This window comes from Buteo buteo, chromosome 24 (assembly GCF_964188355.1).
Source record: "Buteo buteo chromosome 24, bButBut1.hap1.1, whole genome shotgun sequence".
Taxonomy (NCBI): Eukaryota; Metazoa; Chordata; class Aves; order Accipitriformes; family Accipitridae; genus Buteo; species Buteo buteo.
The window spans coordinates 22,086,203-22,113,417 of NC_134194.1; the positions used below are offsets into that span (position 1 = coordinate 22,086,203).

General features: G+C 47.5%; 1 protein-coding gene across 1 annotated transcript in view; it reads right to left on the reverse strand.

Moving 5' to 3' along the window:
• The window catches only part of NRG2 (neuregulin 2), a 171,503-nt gene that overhangs the window by 34,487 nt on the left and 109,801 nt on the right, over positions 1 to 27,215 (reverse strand). The window contains exons 3-4 of the mRNA XM_075056737.1: positions 16,881 to 16,999; positions 1,687 to 1,807 (exon numbers count right to left, since the gene is read on the reverse strand). Coding sequence (XP_074912838.1) covers positions 1,687 to 1,807; positions 16,881 to 16,999 — 240 coding nt within the window. The remainder of the gene's footprint in view (positions 1 to 1,686; positions 1,808 to 16,880; positions 17,000 to 27,215) is intronic.

Sequence of the window (27,215 nt, forward strand, 5' to 3'; positions counted from 1 at the left end):
TTCTATGCTTTTGGCACCACCACGTTGCTTACAGATAGAGATATTGATTTATACACTCCTCCAGGCTTCCAGGGTTGAGCTCTCCCCAGCATGGAAAGACTGGAATGGCTGGGGCTTCCTGCAGCTACAGCTACACCAGAATAGTGGCTGTGACTTTGATTCATCATATGGGGCTTCCCCCATGTTTCCTATGGGGAACACTGGCAAGATGAACTTACAGTGCCACCAAGAAGCCAATGGCAGAGGCAACTGCCCTAAAGCACAGGTCTGTGGTGTACAAGGGCTGCTATCACTTCATGCACATGGGAAACGTGGAAGACCACAGCATGTGGTTTCTGTCCTACCCAGCTCTTTTCATGTCTGAAGGGGCAAGCCTGGGAGAACTGGAAGATGCTGTTCATCCTATGTCCTTCCCACCCCAGCTGATCCTGCACTGGAAAGTGAGAGCACAGGAGCTCAGCAGAATGCATTTCCACATGGTCTTTCCTACTGCTCCTCGACAAAACAAAGGAGTACTGGGAGAAGGGAGGAGTTGTGCTAAGTGTAACCCAGCTCACAACCCTTTCAGGAGGGGTGATGGTTCTGTTCAGATGCATCCTTCAAGGCCTGAACAGCAGAGGTGTCTAGTGAGCATCATACCATGCAGTGGCAGTGGTACTAGGTTGACGTCCACAGATGTAAATACCTTCAGCTGTGCATCTCCACAGAGAGATCTCTGGGCCAAGCAGGGAGAAAATAGTCGGCTCTGGGCTTCTCCAAGACAGGCACAGTGACACCTGGATCCCTAGGTGACCTCAGAAGCTGACTGCATCTGCTCAGCGAATGCACACCCAGGGCACCACCTCATGCTCACTCTGCAGGAGCCTGGAGGCAGGTACAGGTGTGCTTTGGGTACCTACATCTCCAGCACTGGCAATCAGACTGCACCTTTCATTCACAGTCCCCACTAGGCTTGGAGGGTGAGCTGTGAGATGCTATCGCGCTTGCTGGCTGCAATAGGTTTGAACCAGAGGTGAAAAGGTCTCGCATCCCATTCCACATCCTTCGGACTATGCAGCCCCACCTTAACCTCTCCAAGAAATTTCATTTCAAGGATAACTTAGTATGTCTCCCTGGGTTTTTTTGCAGGTTTTAACATTTGAAGCAGAGAAATAAACAACCCACAGATTGCCACAAAGTGGCACAGAGTAGTGAACAGCTGTGTGCTAAATGCCTTTCCAGGCCCATGAGGTGCAGACAGGAGAGGTAAGAATCTGGCCTCAGCAAGGGACCCCCTCCAGCCATGGAGGAGGGGGGTGGCTGTGCACTGGGGAAAGCCCCCCTGCTAGGAGGGGAAGATGTGTCAGCAGGGCACGTGGAGCTTTGACCTAGCTCAGGGAGAGCAAAAGGGAACTGACCTTCCTTGAAGCTGCAGAGGAGAAAGGGAAGAAAGGGAAAGGAAACAGCCAGGACAAACATATTCTTAGAGGCAGTCAGGAAAAGTGAACAGTGGCACTCACACAAAAAAGAAAATATGAACTCTCCTCCCCCACCCCTGTCCCTCTAGTCTCCCTTTCTGAACCTGCACGGGTCAAACTGCAATTGCCAGGAGAATTTCAGAGCTACCCCTCCACGGCAATTGCACAGAAGTCTCCTCTCCCCCAGCCAAGTAACTTCCGTACTGACACAAGAGCTACACTCACTTACTTGCAAGACAGCTGATTAATCCCCTCAATGTAGTAGCATACTCCACCATTGACACAATAGGACTTGGCTGTTTCGTTGCATTTTCTAGCATGCCCGGACCAGGAGGAGAGAGTTGTGGTTACTGCAGGGAAAAAAAAAACACACAAAAAGGATATACTGTTATTTCCTATGTTGGGCAATTCTGTTTTCTTAGATGATTTTCAACCAGATCATTTGCCAAAGTAAAAACCCCAGAGCTACAAACCTCAGCCTGTACCTTTAGACCCATCTTCACCTCTTTAGGTCCTGGGCCTGTGACTTGACCTTTCCTTTCCAGCAAAAGTGGCCAAGTGAGTGAAGAGTTGAGGGCACGCCTTCCTCTAAGCAGCCAGCATGTCAGGACAAGATCATATTTTTGGCAAGCTGCAGGGAAAAGTGCCCCTTTCCCACGTCTCCTTGCCTTCCCCTTATACATGCATGCAACCCTGCACCAGCAGGCAGGCAGAAGGTTAGGAAGAACATGTGCTGCAGAGCCACAGAGGCGTGCTGCTGAGGCCTGATTTGCATCACGATACAGGACCAAGATCCAGAGATACTGCAGGGGATATTTCATTGCTCCATATCCTTGGGAGGAAATAAGTTTTCAGAGCCAGCAGCAAGTGCCCTCATTATCCCTGGAACAGGTCCAGTGCAAGGAGGAACAGCTCCATCTCTCCCTCCCCTATTTCTGAGCCTTTCTCTGTCGTGTCCCAATGGGGCTGCCTCAGGAGACCAAGCAGAAGTTCAGCAGTAGAAGTCAGTCAGCCCTGGTCTGTGCTAAAAGGGAGGCAGCCAGCATGACTCAAGTTTCCTGGGATATGGATGCTTTTCCAAATCCAAATTTCTTTCTGGAGAAAAGCCCTCCAGCCATGTAAGGTACAAACAAAACTGACAGTACTTTGCAGAATTTCACTGCAAATCCCACCTCTGAATGACTCAGACAAACTTACAGCCCAAAACAGAGAGTCTCCATAGGCAAGATGAAGGCTTCTAGGAAGGGAGAAACCTTCTGTTAGAGCAACTGATCCGGGTTACAAAAGCAGACCAGCTTTGGGGAATGCAGACCCATCTTACATAACTGAAAGAAGGGCTGGGCATTCAAAAGCATCTGCTTTTTCCAACTGAAGACTTAACCTCACTAAAGATAGTCCCCCTTCCCGGACTACCCACCTTGCCTATACCCTAACACAGTTACATCTCCAGCAGTGTGGCTACTACCTGCTTTCCAGTCCCTTTTATGCTGTACTAGAGGTTTCTGAGGAGATACCCTCCTCCATCCTGTTTTCCAAAGCATGAATGGACCTCATGAAGAGGTTAGTGACTTCAGACCAGTCGCTGAAGACTGAACACCTCATTGACACAGGATTTGAGGAAGAAGGCTGGAGCCAAAGCCCCAGGCAGGAGCTAGTCAGAGCCACGGGAGAAGCAGCGAGGCATGCCAGACCCTGCCCCGGCTGCTCCCCGCACCTCGGCCAGCCCCCGTGCAGCCCAGAGGCTGCCGCAGGTGCCTGCCCTGCTGCCTCCGGCTGCAGCCCACACTGCCGGAGCCAAGGTCTCTGCTCTCACGCTCCAGCTCCAGCCCAGTGCCTGCCAGGCACGTCCGGGCTCTCACAGGTAAAGGAGGGCTCCCGGCACCCTGTAAAGTGTCTCACATTTGGGTGATGCTTGGCACATGAGCAGCCAAACAAGCTCGTTCCAGCTCTCTCATTTCTAGGACTCTCTCTGACTGCATGGGGTCCATGCCTCTCTGAATGAGGAGTTTTCTCATCAGGCTGTGCACAGCAGGAGTAGCCCACACTGTTACCTGCACACAGCTCAAGGCAGACCCAAGCTTACTGTTCATGTTGCTTGAACCAATGCGTTGTCCAACCCCATTGTCTTCTGTTCCCATAGGGAAGTCAACGCCTTCCACTGTCTGACAGAGCTGGGGTTATGCACCAAGCAGAGCTATTTCTATGCTTTGCCTTGAATAACCATTGCCTCTGGGGTTGTCTTTTCACAGCTATCCAGGGCAGAGCAAGTTGTCCCAAAGTGCTCTGCAAACCAGACGTGGCAAATACTTCAGCAAAGACTGAAAATGCACATGGCCCTGGGACAGCAAATAGCTGCTCCCCTCCTACAGCACATAACGCCAGCCAGCTGGGAGCCAAATGTGCAGAGCAGCATACACATACAGGAGTGTATGCTGGGTTTTAGAACAGACGATGATTTGACCAAGCTACCAAAGAAATCCTTGCAAAAAAACCCTCAAATATGAAAACTCCTCAACTTGTGTAGGGAAATTCAGCAGTCCCTTCTGATTAAGATTAACGGGAACTAGAGGCTGAAGCCATCATAATGGCTTTGTAACAAGTCTGTATAATTTATACCTTTACAAGATAGTAGCATATTTCTTCTAAGGCCAGTGGAGAGCTGCAGGTTTTGAGCAGAGGACCTCTAACTGTATGATAGCACCCAGACTTTCTTTGCAAGGCCTCTCCTTTAGCTATTACTTGATCCAGCCACTTAAACCAAGCCTTAACACCAAAAGCCATTTTAAAAATCAGCATGAAAATAAAACCTAGCCTGGCAGCATGCGACTGTGTCCCATGGGCTTCACTGTCCGTGTGCAAGGAAAGCTGCAGGTTGTGCAGGCTGCCAGGCTAGTGGGAGCTGCCTGCTTTGCTCTGCAGCTCTCTGGGGGCTGGCTGGGCCAGTCTTGTGGAGGCAGAAGCAACAGCAGAGCAAGCAAGGGCCTGCCAGGGAAGTGTGAAAATTGCAGGGGAGCAGGTACACAGAAGACAGCCACTGTCCCTTCTAACAGTCCCTGAGTGCTGCCTGGCCAGCACACAGCATGGGAGCTGCTGAAAGATGCTCACAGAAAAGCCTTTGGTTTGTAGTGCTTGCAGGCTTTTACTGAAGTACCTTAAAACTGCACAATGAACAGGTCTCTGTTAAAGCTGCAAGTGTGCTGTCAGCTCAGGGAGCACCTAAGCTTCATGAACCAAAGCACTGGTGCAAATTGAAAGGCACATGGATGAAGAACAAGCACAGCCTGCGGGAAGTCATCACCCCTGCAACCATCAAATGTACCAGTTGCTAGCAAGCAAAACGGTCCATCTGGCAATGTCTCACATCATAAATCCTACAGGAAAGGATTCTGGAGTGAGCCTTCCCACAGTAAGGGAGGAGCAGAGAGGGAGAAATAAAAACAGAGCCCAGAAACCTCCCCATATAAAACACCTCAGATAAAAAGGTACCCTTTTCACCAGAAAAGGTGGATGGGAAGATGCAGTGCTCTGTGATGTTGTGATACTAGAGTGGATTACAGTGCTGACCAGCTAGAGATTGCATGGGATTTTCATCCCATATAAACAATTCTGTTCCTTTTAAACAAATAAAAAAGACAGTGACATGTATGAGGCTTGGGACATGCATGTTGTGCACTTCTAGAAAGAGAACTGTCAACAGAGCTATGCCTGTCAGAAAAATACATGGTTAAGCAGTTCTCCTAGAAACATCTTGTTAATGTCATTATCTTTTAAATTCTGTTTTCTGCAAGTGCCATGCCTTTTCTCCCAAAGAAGCACAAAGTGTTTTAAAACTGGATCACAGAATCATATTACTATGAGCCATTTGTTAGCAGCAGAGATGCAGCAAAGGCTACAAAAAGAGGCAGTCAGCCCAGCTCCCTGTTGAGAAGAGAGTGTCATGAAATACAGGCCATTATAAGACTGAGCAGTCTTATAAGCTGAGCAGTACTGGTCAAACCAAAGCCCTGTCTTGTCTCTGACAGTGGCCAATAGCCAATGGTTAAGATCAGCCCGAGCATGCAATGATAGTTTTCTTCTGGCCGTCTAGGAGGAGTAGCTCAGGGACTACCTAAGTCAGCTGCAGTGTCTTCACATTTAGTAGCCTTTGATGGATTTCTCTTCCATGAATGTGTCTAGTTGCTGTTTGAACAAATCTAATCTTGTAGCATCTAGAACATTATGACAAGAGCTCCAGTGTTATGTACACAGTGTGTAAAGACACATCTCCATTTACTTCTTTTACACCTGGCCCTTCCTGGCTCTTGTATTAGAAAAAAATAGTGAAATTAGACCAGTGGTAATAAGGTAGGTGCCCTCGAGACAGGGGCCTCTGCAAACACACAGGCAAACTGGTCACAAAGCTCCTGCAAGGTGGAAGGAGGCCTGAAGCAGCAAACCCATCAGCAAGTCAGATCTCCAGCTGACCTCAGTCCCAGGGCTGACAACAAAGCAGAAGGGAATAAGGTGAGGACAAGGAAAAGAGGGCTGCCTCTTGATGAATGTGATTGCAAACAATCTGAAGCCACGTTTTATTGTTGCTGTCCCAGTCGGTGAGGACAGTGCAGCATAAACACATGAGAGATTCAGGGCACCATAGTCATCCAGAGCGTCTATTTTCCACTGCATGCCTAGGTTATTTGGGACTAACATCAATGACAGGGCAACAGAGAGGAGAGCCACAGACACTGACATTGCCATGTGGACTTCCTTTCAAACAATCCATCTACGCAAAAAGGCCTTTAATGATTGTGCAGGGATTCTTACACAATTCCTACCATGCACGTCATTTAACCTTTGCAGACAGCTCACCAGCCTGTTCCCAGAAATCTGGTGAAATATTCCCCCTGCAAAGAGTTAATTAATGCAGCTTGGACTATAAATTATAGTTAATTTTTCACAAACTACAGCTACTGTCGAGGAGAGCAGGGAGACAGCGGTAGTTTCTCTGCTCCATTTTTTTTTTTATAAATAACTTTGACTGGTGGGTTCACAGAGTACAGACACTTTATTCTCTCAATATTTAGACATTCAGTTAGACAGATGAACTCAGCTGGTTGGAGAGTGTATACAAATTGCCTGCTCTGTATATGCCTCATGTACTTACTGATAAAACACAGAATTGCTGAGGTTCCTCTCAACTGAGTTCATCCAACTGCTTGTCAGGAGAACATGGATGAGAAGGTGTCTGGCCAAGCTATTCCTTAGTTGTAGCACTGTAATCCTGGCACAAGCCACACTAAATCCATGATTTACACTGATTAATACACTGAAGGACTGTTGATCCTAACCATTCTCTCTGTGGCAGATTTCTGTATGTCTGGTTTGACACTCTCTTAATAAACCTGAACAGAGGCTGGATGCTCACTGCTGCTATCTGTACATAAAATCAGAAGGGCCTGTGCAGACTGGGGCTTGCCTGGCAACAGACTGGGGACTCTGGACCTGATAAAAATTCTGCTCCTGTGTGTTTATTCATTTGGAAATGATCCAATATTTACCCCTGCATTTTATTGAAATAGAACCTGCTGGAATTATGTTCCCAGTTCCTGAGGGGATCATGAGGCTCAATGGCTGCAGACTAGAAGTTCATCCCAAAATAAAAATGCCAGACTGCAGGACACTCATCTCAGAGCATCAGATATGGCTGGTCAAAACAACACAGGCAGCATTCCCCACACCTCCCATCTGACCTGTTCAGGTGTTTCACTGAGGAGCAAGTTTAAAGGTTTCTGAGCACCAAGGGACTGCCTGTTTCCATAGGACAGGCAGCTATTGCCCCTATGAAGGAGTCCTTCCTATGCTTTTCTCTACCACAAAGGTCCCAGAATGCACATGTGAGCACTGCAGCATTTTATTTTCCCAAATACCCATCTTCAATTATAATAGCAGCAACATAATACTTCAATGAGGGGATTTGCTCAACAACCTAAAAAGCCTTTTGCAGATCCAGTGCCAGCATGAATGCTTTGCAGGCGGACCTGCTTTGCAGGCGGACCAGCCGAAGCCCAAGAAGTGAAGCAACATGCCAGGATCACACGATGGAGTCAGACAGAGCAGATTTCCTGGTACACAGCCACTTGCTCTGAAGGCTGGGCTTACAGCCTCAGTTCTTCCAGGGGACATCAACTTCCATCCTACGCTTCACTCTATACTGTCCATCCCTGCCTTTACAGTCACAACGGCCTGTCTTTACATCTCATCTAGAGTAGTAGATGTGATGGCTACTTAAAAAATACACAGTGTGCAAAATAAGCGATGACCAGGACCTTACAGCAGGCAGGCACAACACAGCTCTCTCTGCAGACTGTCAGCGAGATCTCCAACACGTACACATCAAGGTACCATGCCTGCATGCGTGCAGGCTCTGCTCAATTATCAACCACACCTCCAGTTGTGGGTTTTAAATTATCTGAGCAAAGGCCATGCCAGGACTTATTTTTAGTCTAATATTGAAAACTGGTCTGTCCGCATGGCTCCTGGTGGACTGACTTCTCTGTGTTCTACCCGTGCTCTGGGCTGGCTGGACACCCTTCAACTTCAAACCAACAGCACAACACTCATGTTTGCAGCATTGCTGGCTCCAGGAGAGCACAGTGCCTTCAGACTGGAGTGACCAGAGACTGAGCAGCCAATTAATGTGAAGGTCTGCCACGGTTACCCAATGAAGGCCATGCCAGACTGGACTTGAGACAAGATTTGGGGGAATTGGCTGAACCTTAATTACAGGGTACATCTTAGTGTAGTATATGCTGGAGCTTCCATTCAACTAGATATGACTTACAAACCACATCACAGTGAAGACATCACTGAGCCATTGTGATCATGCAAGTCCACCAGGCCTACCTCACCTGGAAGAGAGAAAGCAAGGAAAACATTTCCAACACCCAGCATTGGGGAAGGTATTAAATGGAAGAGGGAGAGCCAGAATGAGTCTAAACCAATGAGTCTACAAACTTAGTCCAATGGCATCACCGGGATGACAGTTATGAAATCTGTGGACCCAAACCGGTGTGTGGACAGTCAGACTTAATTGGAGAAAGAAGGGCTGCTTCACCTACCTTCCCATGGGGATCTCTAAAGGGACTTCAGGGAGGGCTTGTGATCCCCAGCAGTTGAAATAAAGGCCCCACAAATCCATCCAGAGAGCCCAGCTTTCATTCAGGTGCCTCACATTATCCCCCAGCTCTCATCTTCCCAGAACAATTCAGCACCACCTCTTCTCTTTCTCCCTCTTTCATCTTTTCATCTGATCCAAAATCTCTCTCTGCTGCAGAACACCCACAGAGTGAGATTAGACAGCCCAGCCAGCACTGCCAGTCTACACAGGCCGGTAAAGTAAAGGCACTCAACCAGATTAGCTAGATAGTGACCCAGACAAAGGGCATAAGCAGAGTCCAAAAAAACAGCTGCAATGATCCACATGTTGGTTTAGAACATCTGCCCGTCACTGGTGGATCCCCTTGTATCCTGATGGTATACAAACCATGCTTTCTCCACCCAGCCTGTATTTTTTTTTTACCCTCAAGACTCTACCTGTTTGTTGCAGTCAAGGAAATAAACTAGAGGAGAACTCAACAGTAGAAAACAAGCAAAAGGGATTACCTGACCTTTTCAGAGATTTCAAACATTAGCTTACCTGTTAAAAATGAAACTGGTAAGATTTTAGTATCTTTGTTCTGCATAAACCTTCCATCTCAGAATGCTCCACAGATTGATCTGAACCTTCTTCCATTTTTGCCTCTATCAAAATATTTCTAAACTTTGACACTGATTCCTATTCTGTTTACCAAGCAGGTCTGTAGCCACAGACTCCCGAACCTTGTTTAGCTGCTTCAAGCTGCACAGTGACAGGATCACATTACCATTTTGAGTTCTCTGGATGTTGAAATGAGCATAAAGGACTTTCCTCACTGCATCAGGGCACATGATCAAGTTACCCCATCCCTGCAAGTTCCTACCTGTGAGCTGTGACCATCCAACTGCACAATCTTAGCCTGTGGCAAACACAAGATAATACATCTTATTTAACACTTTTTCACTACGGATGAGGCTACTGCAACTATCTCATGCTTACTGGGCTCAATAGGAAGACTTTTTGATAAGAGTAGTAGGCATAGCTTGTCTTTTGAGCTCCAGTGCTTTCTGAAGAAAGTATCTCTAGGGCTGCTCTAGTCTGACAATGCTCAAACAAAAGCATATACTCAGAGAAAGGTGTAAGACTGTGGTACCATGTCAAAATATGCAGCATCATGGAAAGGCTTTCCCAGACACCAGCTTTGCTTTCTGAATCTGCCCCTCAGAGTCAAGCTTGACATGTAGACCAAAGCTGGTGTTAAGATCGACACTACACCCCTATGACCAGGCCAGCACTCATCACATTCCATGGTCCAGTTTGTTACATCTGCTAAATGGCTCTAGCTCATCTGAAGGTGTCCACACCACTGAATGAAGCTGAGTGGTACCCCATGCCATGCACGTACCATGTAGTGGGGGCATCGGGAAACCCAACTGACTGACAGGTCCCAGTACTCACCCTGAGTATAGGGTTGCATCCACATGGACTGGACAAGGATGCAAGGCAGATTTGAATCCAGACAGCTCTCAAAATGCAGCACCATCAGATCCCAGATCTCCCAAGTGTGCTGTCTTTGGTCCCAGATTCAGACTGGTATCAGGGTTGTCTCTACACCAGAAGCACCATGAGATCCTTGGGTTCCTCCATACTGTCATGAGATCTGTGAGGCCCACACCAAACAGTGCCCCTGCCAAAGGGAACTAGAGGTCCTGCTCCAGTCAGCATGTAGGCAAGGGGAACAGCAGCTGGGGAAGAGATCCCATGCACATCATCATAACAATGCAGAGGCTTCCAAGAAACTATGGTACCACTCTGCCTCCTTGCACTCTGCTGCCTCGTGTCAGGTGCCAGCTAGGCATTGGAAGGTGCTGAGATGGAACGTAGTGGGACAGAAAATAGGCTTCCAGAGAAAAAAGTTACCCAAAACCAGAGACAGAACACCTTGGAGGCCTGGGCTGCATTTTGAGTGCTGTCTGGTGAGTAAACCTGCCTTGTGTCAAGGATGCAGCAGTGCCCACATGTCTGTAGCCACTGGAGAAGAGGAGGAGGAAGGCAGGGGTGACTCAGAATGTGGCAGGATTTGCTAGCAGCTACACTTAGAGGTGGTGAGAAAGACTTTAACAGTGCTCCAAGAGGGAAATATGTGATAATCCACTCCTTTTCCAAAGGAAGGGGTAGAAAGAAGGCCAGACCATCCAGGAAGGAACTGGGACCTTCAGGAAAAACACTAGTTAAAAATGTAGACACTGGGAACAACAGGGCTACAGGGGGTGAGGCATGTGGGGCTACATGGAGTGATGAGATTTTATCCCCTCGCCCATAGGGACTGTCTGGGCTATGGGGAGAACACGGTGAGCTTCCTAAGCTGTAGGCTATAACACCCTTGCCCAGCCTACCTGGTAAGATGCCTGCCTCGCACCACAGGCCAAACAGAAGTGACCAAGCACTGTGACCAAGCTGCCTGTGCGAGGCCATCTCTCCTTTCCCAGGGAACTGCAGCTACCACAAAGTTTGCATGGTGCTTTCTCGTGTTTAAAATCCAGTGGATCATTTACAACCTTTCAGTGAAACAATGAGAGGTGGGACAACCTACAGGTGCCAGACAAGCTTTGGAATACAGATATTTAAAAGAAAGGCAAGAATTTTACAAGAATGAGATACTTGTCAGCTTTTCAGTTCATCACACCTCACAACATCTTCATTACCTCCCCATATGTTATACACATGTGCAATTCTATGATAGATCATCAGTAACCATAAAAATCAGGGGGACTATGTGTTAGTTAGATAACAATTGAGAGAGATCATGAAAAAGGAATATGAAAGAAAAAGTCAATTACAACTTTAATTCTGGAGACTTTACCATCTCTTCACATCATTAAGATAAAAACAGACAGTCAAGAATGATATTCCCACAGAGGAAAGAAGTCTTCCAAAAGGACAAACTTCCATGCAAGCCACACGGCATTTTGCCAGTTTCCTTTCTATTGTTAAAATTTGGCTTTTAGTGAAAATAGCATATGTCTAATGTGATGCAAATATGTAGCATGGATCTATGCTGGTGAACACAAAGGAAAAATCCTGGGGAAGGATGGTGTGGTCATTGCATTAGTAGTACTGCATCTCAGCTTGATGTTCCCAGTGCAGTGGAAGGCTAAGCACAACACGAGAGCAAATTTCAAGTGCAGTTTTCTAATCAGAAAAGCTTTTATAGGATACCTGGCTCGTCCCTGCTGTGGCTGCAATCAGATGTCCTTTAAAATCATAAACAATTGAGCTTTCCAAGAAGGAAATATCCCCATAAAATCTGCAAAGTGGAATTGTCAACAGAGAGGCACAGCCAGCTGTGCTGTCAGTTCTGGGTGTGAGCAGCTGGAATGGAAATATATCACAGATCTCAAAATAACCGCCTGGTCCTCGGCTCTCCGGCTGCCTGCTCATTTGGACAGGATCCTGGTGGGCTGTCCAGCGTGCTGACGCCGCCTGGGTGGCACGGTGTCCCCCAGCAGGGAGAGACTCTCCGACACAGAAATAATGCCCTCCACCAGAAAGAGCTGAACCAACGGCCAGGCAATGGCTTCTAGATCTACATTTGTATATATGCTTTGATTTTTATTTTTGTGTGCCCGTTTTCTACTGCATTTGCAACAACTGAATAGGAGGGAACGCTAAAAAGCACTTCCGCCACATTAAATCAAATTAAACATTTTGGGAAATCTGTTCTTGTTTTCTAGAGACTCAAGGAAAAATGTGATGGCAGGGTGCAGATGTTTTTTCTGCAATTTTCTTACGACTTATGCTTAGAAGACTCAGTCTTTTTTCTTGTATTTCCTATAGCCCCTTTTGGTTTTCTCATCTATCCTCAAAAAAAAAACCCCAACCCCCAAACCAAACCAACAAAAAACCCTGCTAAATCAAAGGCTGTAACAAGCACATCTTACAAGTATCAATAAACCCATGTATTGAAAGAGCTGGGAATGCTTAAAATCCAGCTGCAATTTTAAATAGCATGTTCTTCAAGTTACCATTGCAATAGTCATCAACCTCTCCCTCTCTAAGATAGACACCAGCAATATAAATCATATTTTTTGAAAGATCTAGGGAAAGATCAGTGGCTTTGGGAGAAATCAAAGAGAAGTAGCAATTAAAGAAGATTCCAGGAGGCAATAAAGCAATTATGCAAAATGTCTCATAAAAACAAAACAAATAAGGGGAAAGAAGCTATATGGGGGGAGTGAGAGGAGAGGTACTTACACTCTTCTTCCATAACAACTATTTTAGTTTCTGAGGCTGGTAAGACTTGTGGTGCTTTCGTTGTTCCTGGGGAAATTAAGGTAAGAAAGTAGTGAACAAAATATCTATTTTGAGCGGAGAAGAGTGGGCTTAGCTACTGCAGGGAGGAGGACAAGAGCAGGTGCTGCTGGGTGGCGCAGGCTGGGGTGGCTGTCAATGTGTTAGTACTGGTTAGAGTACGCTCAGATGGGCAACTGGGCAACAGAGGCAGATAAACGAGTGCCCCTGCACTGGGCATGCTGGTCCCCTCGCTGTGAAGGGCCTCATGCCATTAGGATCTCTGTTGTGATAAAAAGGCAGAAATGGTTCAGGATTCACTCAGCAGGTGATGAGCAAAACTGTGGGAGGTTTTCTTAGCCCTGACAGCCACGAGAGTGCAAAGACGGGATCACAGAACACGACAGTGAGAAAAATGTGGAGTTTAAGAAAAGGTGAGATCATCTGAAGAGCCTCCATCCCACAAGTATGTGCAGTTCTGCTGCACAAAGTAATGCTCGTACAAGAGATGGAGGAACATGAAACAGATGAAGGCCATGGCCCAAGGCAACTCGGGAGATGAGCACTTGTAGTGATTTCCTCTTTATAAACCAGGATACTGGGAAAGTCCAATGTCCACAGTCACCAGCTCTACTAGAGCCTGCTGGCAGCAACAGCCCCTTCAGGATCAAAGCCCTTCACAACCATCTAGATACAAAAAGGAGAAAGCACCAGGAGCCTACACAGTGCGTGCAGCACCCTGTCAGAGATAGGGGGTGAGACCACCATGGAAAGGTAAAAGCAGAAAGAATTTTTTATAAAAGTTTGATTTTTCCTGCGGTGTTTAGCAAAGGCAGGGGTGGGGTAGGAAGGAGGTGTGTCAGTTAAGGAGGTGTCTAGAAATTTTCTGAGGAAAAGAGTCCGCAACAGTCGCATCTCTGCTGTGTCCTCATGCTCATGTGATACCAATATTAGACTACTCAATAAAGAGAACTGGGAAATGGGACATTTTTTCTAAGAAAGCATCTGATTTACCTCAAAGTAATAAAAATCTGAAAATAGCACCAAAGCACAATATGTTTTGGCTAAGCCCAGAAGCATTTCCTCAGAAACTGACACCATCCCAAAGCTTTTCAATGCAAAAGCATTTATTTCTGAGCCTGGTATTTTGTGGAAATACCAGAATTGCAGAGGAGAGATGAGGTGATGGGTTTGGCTGATGGGCATTTTCTAAGTGACAAGGGGTTGCTGCACTGCAGCCACTTTCTAAAGAAAATGTCTCTTCAATGTGGTGTTTTCAGTGACTTGCAACAGATATGCATGGCTGAAAAAGTGCTCTTCTGAAACTGGTATAAACCAAAAAGTGGCAGTGGAATAGAGCAAAGAGTGCTCTGCAATGGCAACGCTGCCTCATCAGGCTGAGAAATTTTTACCAGCCAAGACTGAATCTCAGCCTTTCACATCCATGGGCCTGAGGGTCTCATGTGTGAGCACCTTCTCTGTCAGCCAAGACTCAGGTGGGCTCAGGAGCCTCTGACTCTGGCCTCTGCAACCCTGGAGGGGAACAGTGTGTTGGGCTGAGGACACCTCATTCCACGATGCTCATCTCAAGCCTCAACAGCTCAGGCCACCTCTCGCAATGCCACCTCTCTACAGGGGCACCCAGAGATGTCCCCAAACCTCGTGTCTCTGTACTACAAGATGTGGTGTTAGCTCAGGACTTTTTCCCAGTCCTGGATTCAGCCGCCTGTATCACAGCAACATTACAGGACCTCCAACAATACTAAGTGTCAGGTCAGAAAGTGTGCTTCCAGCAGATGGTCCCAGAGCATCAGTCCCAGCCAGCCTGCACAGGACAGGCAGATGCACCAGGTTCCCAGGGACCAGGCAGCAGTAAAGAAGCAGAATATAAAGCAGCAGAACTTACAGAAACTGCAATAGCTGGAGTGAGCTTCTGGGAAAGAGGGGAAGGCTCCGAGAGAAGGCCAGCTCAAGCATCTGCTCTGATTAATTGTTATAAACTGCTAAAACTTCACAGAGCACTGTGTTGAGACTTAGCCACAATAGGACTACTGCTAAGGAGCCTGGAGAAGAATGTAGCCAGGGACCTAAGACAGAAATACATCTGGATTCAGACAAGCAGATGCCCTGAGGAGTTTTCTACTGAAAGATACCACAGAAGGGAGCTTGCAGAAGTGAAGAAAGCTGTCAAGGTCCCAGGAAGGCCAGCAGTAAGGAAAGAAGGAGACTCCACAACAGCAAGTGCCTGGGCACAGATGAAGGCTGCTCGGCTCTGGGTAGCTCCAGGGGGAAGTGAAAAAAGAGTGCAAAGGGGGTGACAGAGCTGCAAAAGCCTACAGCGATCACCATTGTCTTATTTACCTTTGCAAGGGACTACAACTAGCATTCAACTGCTGTCCTGCCAGGTGACCTGCAAATAGCAGCGGCAGGGTGTGCATGCAGCTGAGAGGGGCAAGCCAAAGGCAGATTTGCAAGGCAGCTTAGAAAACAGATTAATCAAGGCACTGCCACAGCAGGGCACAGCAGGCAATCTCCTGGATCTGCAGCACCTTGCAGCCTGGAGCTCCCACTAAGAAAAGGTACAGGCCAGATTTCTGGGTCTCTTTGGTTGCTTTTCAGGTCTCAACACATTTCTGGGCAACTCAGGTGTGTCCTTATACCCCCCGTGACCTGACTGAGAGCAACCAGCTGTCCTTGCCAGACAGCATGCCTTCCTGCGGAGGAAGAATTAAACCCTGACAAATGCTGCCATTACCTGTGCATTTGGGAGGGGGCCATTCGAAGCTGTAGTGGCCTGATGTGCATTTTCCTGGTGCCATAAGCAGTGTGCAGGATCACAGCCTTGCAGTGGAGTCACACTCTTCCTCTTGTGAAGGAAGCACTAGTGACTGTGCAGGGTGAGCAGAGGCGGCAGACAGGGCTCTGATGGCAGGCACATGCTGCCTGTGCACGTTGCACATGCAGCTCCCAGTCAAAAGAGGAACAGTCTACATTGCAATGGGACAGCCAGAGCGTGAGTCGGAAAAAAAGGAGTGGTACTGCCTCAGTTAGGTTACTCTGGACACTTTTCCTGTCGTGATTGGAAAGAAACACAGCAAAGCAGTAGGGCTAACTTCATAGATGTGGAGCACGAAGGCATGGAGGACTGAGCAAGGATGGCCTTTCTCCAGACTTTGCAAGCACTGGGTTTTTACAGGCAGAGTAACTGAGGGGGAGGCTATGTGATATTGCAGCTTCACAGAATAAAAGATTCAGGACTGCAAACACTGCTGAGGCAGAGGTTAATAGAGAAAATAACGCCAGAAAGCAGCAGCAGAAAGCTACCTTCCTTCACATTTGACTCATGCTAATAAGAGCACAACAGAGAAACTGGATCACACCAAAGGGCTGCAGAGCAGAGAGCCCAGGCTCCCGCAGTGGCCCATTGTGAATGGCAGGAGGAAGAGCTTAGGAAACAGAGCTTGTACAGTCATCCCTCCCCTAGTCGCACCCTCCCGGCTTCTGGCAACCATTGTAGGGACTTTCTGAGCTGGAGGGTGCTTCCAAACCATCATGTTAAGCAATATAATTATTATGACCAAGATAATAATAAAACCACCTAACCTCAGACTCCATCCGCTGAGTTCTAAGAGATGGAGCACACATTCTAGGATGAAAACCAGAAGCAACTTCACTCATCACAAAGCTATGGTTTAATTACTTGTCTTCTGGTGAGTTTTGCTTGTCAGAAATTCTTTTAAAAAAGAAAACATCAAGCCCACCAGCTTTCTTTCCTCCTTTCCCCTTTTAAAAAAATACATAGACTGTAAGTTTATTTAAAATGTAAATTAACCACATTGCCAGTGACAGATAACAAAGATAAACATTTATGCTAAGCTGCATTTTTCTTATCTCCCAAGACTGTTTTACTTGATATCCTGAAAGCATGAAACAAAATACAAGACAGACCATGTGCAGAACCTCCCGCTTTCTGCTTGAATGGCAGACAGCTCGAGACATTTGCTGGCTTCTTCACTTACCACTTTTCACATTCAGGCTGCCTTTTGCGGTGTCTTTCCCTAAAACGTTCTCTGCTTCGCAGCTGTACTCCCCAGCATCTTCCAGCTTCACCTTGTTGAACTGCAGTCTGGAAATCTTTCTGTTGAAAAGTACAGCAGACATTTCTTACTCGATTGCTAACCATCCTCATGAATTGATAACCATTCCGGCCCTGGTACGTCACCCCTTCTTGAGAGGATGGGCTGCCTGACCTCACAAGCTGAACAGGCACTCTAGCCTGGTCAGAATTCGGATGAGACCCTTCCCAGGAATCACAACCACCATGATTTTCTAAATGAACATCTCCCTCTGAACCCACTGCTCTTAGCATGTTGCCATGGTTTGGTCTGACACCTGCTCTCATTCGCACAGAAAGTCTTGCGAGGGGTTGAGCCCAAGAGTCCAGCATCCCAGCACACAGACTTTCTGCACTGGAGAAAAGCCACTTTACTGATGGACAGCGGGATCTGCCTGTGAGACAGAGATGTGGAGATGAGATGCATGTTCTGCGCTTTCCTCAACAAGGAGGCTGAGCAGTCTGGTGCTTCACTGGCTGCGTTCAGCAGTGCCACACACTCAAACGCAACACCCATGGGGTCAGGGGGGACTCATCCCTTCCCAGCCTGCAAATCAAAACCCTGTGGTTTGACCTACACCGCTAGCTTGTAACTTTATCCAGGCCAACAAATAGGGCAAGCACTTTGTCTCTCCCGAATACAAACACTGCAGTGTACTACAAACATGTGGGGCTGAAATGCACACAATCATCTTATCAGCCAGAAGTGCCTAGAAAGAGCAGAAGATGATGTACGTGATGATTGCTGGTGTCACCAAACAACCTGTGCTGCGTGCTTCATGGGGGAGGGAGCCGCTCTGCAGCAGAGCTCTGCGGCACTACGGGGAAGACAAGCATCGCCTTTCCCACCAGCTATGACTGATGTCTCATTCTCTGGGATGTCTCTCTTACTAACAGGCAAAACCTTTTGTTGCCTGGTTTAACAGAGATCTATAGGAGCCTTCAACACACACTGAATACCACTTGTGACCACAGTGGGACTCCCACATTAGGCCCTCTGTTTCACTACATTTCCTTCCATTTTAGCCATTTTATCAAAAACCATCCTGTGTACTCTTCTCGTGAGAACATCCCTCTGCTTTCTACCCCAAGTTTTTATCTCAGGTCTGTGTCATACAGTCGCTTTATTTAGAGACTTGGAAACACTGCCAGCTTTAGAAAGAGGTCCCAGTGGCCCGTGTTGCTGAAGGCAAATAAAATTCCTTTTACGTGGAAAATAATCATTAGCTTTGGACATATTTGCAATGTTACATGTGCCATTTGAGAAGGACTTTTCTTTGGGCTGTGCAAATCATTGTCCATAGGAAGTCCTTCACAGAAGCACACTGGCATCTTTTTAACACCCTGACATGCTGTTCTACTGGGAGGCTCGGCGCAAGGACACAGCATGAAGATCTCACTAGTTATATTAGTAAATTAAAAGCACTTGGAGACAACTTGGTACAGCTCCCAGGATACAGGCGCTGCCCTGTTTTACAGGATGCGGTCCAGTGTTCAATAGGCCCCATGTGGAGCAATTTTTAAATGAATGTTGACAGTATGCAAAGATCTCTTGAATCCCTTTAATCCTAGGTCTCCCCTAATCCACTGTGCGAAGCCAGTTATTTTGGCCAACGTGTTCCAACATGGGTGCCTAAAAAAGCAGGCTGATTCAGTGGTGCAAAGCTGCCTTGACTCTAAGTGCTGTGCAATTCTCGTTTTCTCAGGTCTCTTAGAGCAACCTGTGACAGTCCTGGGCATCATGGTCCTCGCTGCTGTGATGCCTTAGGAGTCAAGCAGCATCCAAGAGACAGTGAAGCATTTAAGGGCCTCCAGGGCCTCTTGCTGCCTGGTGGCAGTTGCATTCTGCATCTTGCTGGGGAGGGACGATGGGCACCTGATAAAGGGGGTTGGCTCTGTTGGGCTGCAGTGCCCAGTCCAGGACCACATTCCCCACTGCCTCCACAGAGGCAGGTGTAGGAACACTCAGCAAAGGGGCGAGGTGGGCTCCTGGTATTACTGCATGCAACTCCAAGACTGCCCCCAGCACAGCACAGCCATTACTTTCACTCAGCTGTCTCAACCCTCATTGACAGAATACACCATTTGTTTTATAAACCACCCCTGTGACAGGCTTGTAGCTATTGCTGCAACGCAAAGCAAAAAGGCAGGCAGCACGTGTTGAAAGCAGCTTGGAAGAGAGAGGCTCTAACTCAAAGTCGTGTAGAAAACACCACCCTCACACACCAGCATGCTGAGGCTATCTGCCAATGCAGAGCTGAAAGCATTAACAAACATGCTGCCTTCGGCTGCCGGAGGACAGATATTCTAATGATAATTGGCTGCATTGCAATCTCATATGCACAGCACATTTCACTGTGTGTAGTAGCTGGAAAAATCCACTACAGCATTAGAATATCACCTATGTACGTGATCTTTTAGAGATAAAGGGGTTTAAGTCCCAAAGATACAAATTAGTAAGTTATTAGTGACACAAAAGGCTAATGAAATGGTGGCACACTTGACAGATTCATCTCCAAGAAGAGGATGAGAGACATTTGGTCTTTTACCTGGAACTGGAGAGGACTGTGAGCAGAATAGAAAGCAATGTTGGTATTTATAGCATATGGGCATCAAGGTGAAACCAAAGAGGATTATTTTGTTTTAATGCACAAGACTGTTGTACTGTCAGAAAAGCTTATTTTTATCTTCCATCACAGTTTGTTGACATTTTCCTGGATTGTAAGATCCCCTTGAAAAATCAAGAGCTTTTTCTTGCTTTCATACCCCAGACCAATGGTATAGCTATTCTTGTCTCCACACGGTGCTGTATAATGTCAGGTAACAGACTTGGGGAAGAGAGATGAAGGGTACAGATGAGGATCAGTTTTAATGTGGAGCATAGCCACAGTAAAGAGAATTTCTCTATTCCAGTAAGCACTGAAATAGCCAGAGAGATACCTCGTTTCACAGCATTAGTCATGTGCCTTTTAATTCACATGGATAATGCCTGTGCACTAGAAGAACTGAACTGAAGGATGTAAAAGAGACTAGACCTTGCTTGATCTGTCTTTGGCAAAGACAAAGATGACCAGCCTGTCTCTGTTCTATTTTGCTATCTCCAAGTGCTACTGAAATATCTCGAAACTGCCTAGGGAATTGGTTTTTCAAGTTTGTGTTCTTCTTCCTGCTGCCCCCGAGGGCAGGTACTTTGTTCACTTGAGGGCTGAGGCACGTTTTTACAGAAATACCAAATAGTAGCATACGAGGAATTACGTCGTGCGCAGGAGTTTTGTATCAAGTCCCCTGCTGCCCTTCTGGGCAGCGTGTCTCTTGGGGACACCGGCCCCTGGGAAAGCCCTACGATGTTAGTTCACAAGGGTGCCTGGCTGCCAGACGATGCCATTCTTCTGGAGGAAGGCGCTGCCCCAGGCTGTTTGTTCAGTGAAAGGGCCAGGGTCACTGACAGATCCCATCATTTCACTGCAGTGCAACTCTGTTGACATTTCTTTACTCCAGGGGAAAATCTGCCTCATTGTCTTTTCTGACCCTCAGCACATATGACTTAGCCACACACTAATTATCTCCTGTAGTGCCAGAGGAGGAATAAGCCATGGGGAATATGTTGTCTGCAAGCTCTGGGGGATAGGATTCACAAGGAGACCTTCAGCCTGGCCAGAAGAAGATCCCCCAAAATACCTTTCTGGCCAAGAGAAAAGAGTCCCCCAGAGGGAAGTTTGGAGCGATGAGTAAATCACCCTCTGCAGTGCCAATCTCCAGACTACAATGGGAAACAGGGAAACCAGCCCTTGGCCGGGACCTACACAAAGATCCTGGCAAATTCTGGCCGGGAAGGGTAGCCTCATCTGCTGTAATTTAGACATCTCAGGGTTAGACATCTAAATGTGAGCTTGGGCCCTGAGGCCTCCAGTATAGTCAGAGGAAAAGAAACAAGCACTTCATCTCAGCCAAGGAGGAACTTTTCATGACAGGAGTCATGTTCCCACCAGCACTTCAGTCAAGCTTAAATCATTTTTCTCCTCTTACCTACTGCCAAGTGGAAACGGGACCGTCTTCCCAGGTCATCTCCTCATAAAGCCATTCATCTCAGAGCGTGTGAGCAGGAGAGCAGCTGCCACGAGCTGCGTCTGAGACACCTACGTTTCACTGAGGACTCAGTGTTCCCTGTGTGAGTTCAGCTGCTTCTGTATCATTCAGGACAAAAATAGTTCTAAGATTACTACTGCTGTAGTATTTTATTAGTCTTCTAAAAATAGGGTAGCTAACACATAAGTAATGAAGAAGTCAAGGAATCAGCTGATTAAGAGAATCTGAAGACTACACCACCATATGTGGCCCCTAAATTGTCAATGAAGAACACTGCACATAGTAAACTCACCTGAGATGCTAGGAAAAGGAAATTCCCAAACATGACCCTTGCAAAGGACACAGTGAATACACTGCTGTGGTTACCTATTAACTCCATTCCTCTCTGTTTGCACAGACAGCCACTGGCAGGAAGCACACCAATATTGCAGAGAGCAGAAAGGCCAGCAATTGCTGTAACGTGTACTGCTTACACTCCTGCCAAAGATTTAATTGGTGCCTGTGTGCTGTCCTGGCACTCTGCACAGTGGTGCATTTGCCCTGAGAGAGCAGGTTAATGATTGGCAAGAAGATTCAGAATATTCAATTCTTCAGCTTACAGTCAAGAAGTGTTGTCCAGCAACCATCAAACATCAGGCAGCCCCACTGGCTGGAGCAGGGGCTCTCAGTGCCCTGGCCTCAGGGAACACATTCATCTTCTCCAGCACACAGTGGGATAAAATCAGGTAGAAGAGATCACTGCAATGCAAAGCAGAGTGGGGATGGCTGTGGCAAACCACCTCTGTCCAGCAGGGCAGAAGTGGCAGCCAGGAGCATCCTCTCCCCTGCACAGCCAGATGGAAACCACCCCAATCTTTTCCTTACCCTTCAGTTACAGAGCAGCACAGCAGAGCTGGGCAAGCCAGCCGTGCCTTGCAGTGCTTGAGAAAAACAAGTGACCCTATGTTGGCTGCTATGCACTCTAGGGCATGATCTGGCTAGCTCAGGATTAGCTACAGAAACAGCAAATGGAAATGGGGGAAAAAAATGCCCTCAAGCAAAGCAATCAAATAAGAGGGGTAAGGACAGGAAGGTTTGGAGTTTTCAGCTTGGCCATCATTCCTTTTGCAGTGGGCAAAGTCCTCCTTCCTCCTCCTCTCACACCATCATCTGCCCCACTCAGTGTTTGACCTGCTGGGACTGTGGGAGAAGCAGGTGTGGAAGACACGCAATATCTTTGCAGGTGCCCAGGACAGGACTAACCATCCTCTGTCCCCCTCTGCCTGCTCTGTCCTACCCTTGTCCCCCAACATTAAAGTGCTGTTCTAACCTGAAAAGCAGATTTGCCCCTTCTCTGCTCAGCAGTGTTCTTGTCTTTCTGTGCCCAGGGTTGGGACAGGCTGATTTTAAAGGCAGATTCGACCAGTCCTCGCTCTGCAGAGCTGACACTGACGCTGGTCTCTAAGTGAGAGCTGGAGTCCCTTTTGGGTCACGCAGTGTCAACAAAAGGGGAAAAGATCAATAAGGACGCTCCAAAGAGCAGGGTCACTTGTGCAACCCCCCTCCATCCTCAAATTCAGCCTGAGGCCAGATCACTGAATTGCCACGGATGTTCCTGCAATGGGAAGAGGTGTAAGGCAACAGAGGCAACGTAATGCAACCACATACCAGTCCCTGGAGTGGACTTTGTGGCCGCTCTGTTGAGAAGCAAACCCCTGTGTGCTGCTGCTCTTCGTGCCAGGCAAGTCTGTGGGTGTAAAATCAATAAATACGTAAAAGCTGAGTTTTGGGTTACGGATGATGCACAGACCTGATGTTAGTGTAGGGTCCCTTGTATTACTTGTCCTGGAATTCAAGGCAACTGATCCATCCCACAAATGTTTCTTCCAGCCCCAATGCCAGGGTTTGAATTTCTTTGAGAAAACGTAGATCCTGGAGCAGTACTCTGAGGTCAGCTCAGAGCCGGTTCTTTCCCTGCTTACTGTGGTAGCTCACAGGAGCACGCTAGCAGCCCCCCAGCTGCCTGGGGCCTCCCAGCACCAACTGTGGAACAGATACTTCCCTGTCCTAAAGAGTGTATGACCTCAATACAGACAAGGCACCCCTGGTAGGTGTGCAGCCAGGACACTGTGCAGAGGTCTCACTGTCTCGGTAATCAAACCACAAGCTCGTTCTGTAGCAGGGAGGGGAAGAGAGGGTCAATGTTGCTGAGGAGAAGGCACAGAGGCCCTAGTTTGGAAGTGTTTCACATGTTAGATGGAGGCTGATATACTGGGCAAATCAGAGGCAGGACCAAAACTTCAGGGATTGCCAGAAGCAGGGGAGGAAGGCCCGAGAGGGCCTTTAAAGCAAAGCCAATTAATTTTAAAGAAACAGGGGAGAAGGAGAGGGAGGTGCCATACTAAAAGCAGCTGTCTGGGGGGGAGCCCTGTGCAGAGCACCGGAATGGAGATGAGCAGAGCCAGGCTGCAAATACTCAGATCAGGAAAAAGCATTTGTGGGAAGAAAGGTCATGAGAAAGGGATGGCGCCTTCAGAGGGACAGAGAACTACCCCTCCAAAATCTCTTCGAAACACACCACCATGGTGGTACACAGGGTTGTGCAAGAGATTCAGTTACAGTTTTGGGGCTCCTTTCTGAGTTTGGAGCCTTTGGGATGCATGTCATTCTTTTCTTCCTAAGTCATTTTTCTGCAACTGGTACGCATCACAGATCTTCACCAGTGCCTGATGCATGAAGTATAAGGGGGACCTGGCAAATTCATACCTGTAGGTATATAATATGCTGTCCCAGATGAACTGCCTGCAGCCTCAGCCCTCACCCCAGGCCTCCTCCCCCAAGGCAAAGCATTTTAACTTAAACTGGATGAATGGTATTTCAGCTCATGTCTCCATGAGTGCTTCAACCTAATCTGTGACATTTTGCAACCACAGTGGGCTAAGGTCTGTAAGGAGAGATTTTTTTTTTTAAGCAGCCAACATCACTGGAAAACCACATGAAATTTCAGGCACATAAAGCTCCTTCCACCTCTAAGTCTGCACACACCAGTTGAAGCATCCCAGCATCTGACCCTAACTTGTTAGCCACTATAACTCCGTCAAGTTTGATTAAATGCCCATTCCCTGAATCTCTTAGGGGCCCCAACTTGCTAAGTTTGTGGATTGTTCTAGCTCAAGACCCAACTGCTTCTCCTTTCAGTTCTCAAATTCCCTGGTTCAGTCCCAGGTGCATTGGCCAAGATGATGTCCATCATCTCCTTTAAAACAACAAACAGACAAACAAAGGAGATGCTCTCCTTCACAGCCCCCCCCCCCCCCCCATAAAGTGCCTTCAGCAGCTAAAACCAAATCCCAAATATCGGAGACTTATAATGACATCGTGAGAGTTAGCAAGGCAGAAGCTCCCCTGGTGATTATAACAACACCGGTGCTTGAGAAGAGTCTTAGCTTCAAGGCATCTGGAATTGCTCTTGCAAGATCCATTGTCAAATGAGCTTTTTCCTTTGTTTAAAAATGTCAGCCTGAAGACCCCTGCCAGAGTGGTGGTATAGCCTGCTTGGGTTCACTCTGACTCCCACAAGGCTTCAACAGTTCTCTTTGCCCCTCCTTGTCTCCAGGCTTAATTAGGAAATCATTTATCTTTATTGGCACTCTCTTTCCCCTGCTGCTTTGGCATTATTATTTTTTTTTGCCTTCATTCCAGAGCAGTGAGCTGGACAGGGAAGACCACAGCCCCATTCATTGTGGGTGGGGAATAATCTACAGCAGGGACCTCTACAAGGAAGACCCCAGCAATGAATCTGCCCCAACTAGCATTGCCTGAGGGACTACTGTACAGAAACAGGAGAGGAGGGTATCCCTTGGCTCCACTTACAGGCTAACAATAGGGATTCCTGGTGATACTGAAAGTAGGACACTACTCCCAAGGGATGTCATATGGTCAGCCTGTCCCAAACTGAACCACCAACCCTCTCCAACCTAACGATACGCCTACTTCATCACCCCAGCAATCTTCCTTGGTAAAAGAGCACACAAAGAGAAGAGGCTGTGAGGACAGCCACAGCCAGGAGACTACCAGGCTCCTGGACCCCCTTTGACTCCAGCTGAAGATCTACGTGTCTCAGGGCTGAGCCCTGAGCACAGCCTGAAGTGGGGTAGGTTCTCTACACCTCCGCAAACAGAAACTCCCTTGGCTTTCTCCACAACTGGCATTTGACCATTTGCCAGGACAGTCAGAGAGTCAAAACCCAACCTTAACTTCTTGGGAGCCAGCAGCCTCAGTCACATCTCAGATGCACTCAGGAGAAAACGGTATCGCTTTGGCAGCTCAGAGAGAGAGCCACTCACTATGCTGTACTTCACTACTGCATGTAATTCTTTCTGGGTAATTTCTCTAGGTTCCCCATCAACTGTGTTTTATTTAAATTGAGCTGGAGATAAAATTCCAGCCAATAATTTCTTCTACCTTAAAGAGAAGTTTCCTCTTCGTGCAAGCCAGGCTTGCCCCAGCCTGTTACTAATTACAGATGGAACATGCAGTTCAGAAAGGAGGAATCAGAATTGTTCCCCTCCCTCCAGCAAATATCCATTGAAAAATAAATGACTCCATTGCCTGATGGCACCAGAAGTTTTGCCGGTAAGTTTAAAAAACAAGAGGAAAGATGATTGATGGAAAAGCTGAAGAGCTGACATGCAGTTAACTGCTCCTCTCCTCCTTACAATATATACTTCCCTTAGTTTCAAAGAAATCTCCTACTCTAGGAGGGCCAGTGGGATCAGATGAAAACTTGATCACAAAAAAAAAAGGGCTTCAGTCACACTTTCTAGTTAGAGATCTCAAGGCTCTTTAAACACACAGGGAGGAAAGCCAGGCACAGAAGAGTAGAATAATGAGTCACAGAGGGCAACCACGTTCTTCTTGTCTCCCATCCTAATCCTGTGCATGTTGTTTAAGGACCGCAGAGTTGCAGACAAAGAAAGAGTCCAACGCAGAGCTTTGCCCAGCTCTGCCAGGGACTTGCACGTTTTCCCTGGTTCCAGCAGACAACTGTATTAGGTCTTTGGATCAAACTTTTAAAGAAATGATCCTGTGCACCTGGCCAGGTGCTGCATAGGCTGTGACGCTTTTTGCCTTGTAGACTTTCTCTGTGAAAGTCCCTCCCCAGTGCTCTATTTCTAGCCCTCTGGAAACCCCACTCCACTCTGAACTGAAAGGAAGAGCAGAGGATTAGCTGGAGACCAGTGTTATCTCTAAGTGGAGCCAGATGTATAAACCCCACTATTTTTTAGTTTATCACCATAGAGTAAGACTTCCTTTCTGAGCTTTACAGTTTAGGATGCTTATCCTTGCCTAGAGTCCTCTCCTATCATGCTGGAAGTAATGATGTACACCCATATCCCGTGTCCAGTTTTGGGTCCCTCTACTAAACTCAGCCCCCCTAGCTACTTAATGAAGATATGCAAAGTCATGAGGGCTCCCTCAATCCTCAGCCTGCATGCACAGAGCAATTTTTAATGTTTATTGCATGCAGCCAAGACCAGAAGGAGGCAGGTCCGATGCCAGTGAGCACTCTGCCCTCGAGGTGTTTTCAAGCACTGAGATCTAGCAAGCCCAGTGGAGAGGAGAGCCTGAAAGCTGAGGATGGCAGACCAGGGGTGCGCAGGCCCATCCAGGTCTACTTGGAGAAGTGTTCCTGCACCGCTGACTGTTCAACAAGGGGCAAATGGTCAACAAGGGGTTATCATCTCAGAGCTGTCCCAGCTTGATAGCTGCTTGAGTCGAGTCTCCATAACCAGGCCCCAGCCCCAGACAGGCAACCTCTCCACTTAATGGCATGTTTTAATGGCAGCAGGGAGCGGGAGCAGGGATGGGAAGCAATTCTGGGGGCAGATCAGTGGGGGATGCTTTGGGCTCACACCTTTGCTGCTGAGGGAGCCTCAGACACTGGAGGAGGCAGGTGCTCAGCTTTCTTTAAAATGTTTATCCTTGGGCTTATTCTGCCAGCAGGAAGAACTTCTAGCACGCACATGTCTTTGGCCTGTCACTGGCAGGCTGTGAGCCAACGTGTTGCCATGGAAACTGGTAAATGCAAAATTATGACTTGACAGCAGTGTCCTGAGGAAAGAGGATCAACCTTCTTCCATATGTTTATGTCCCTGACCCAGGGAGTCCGTGC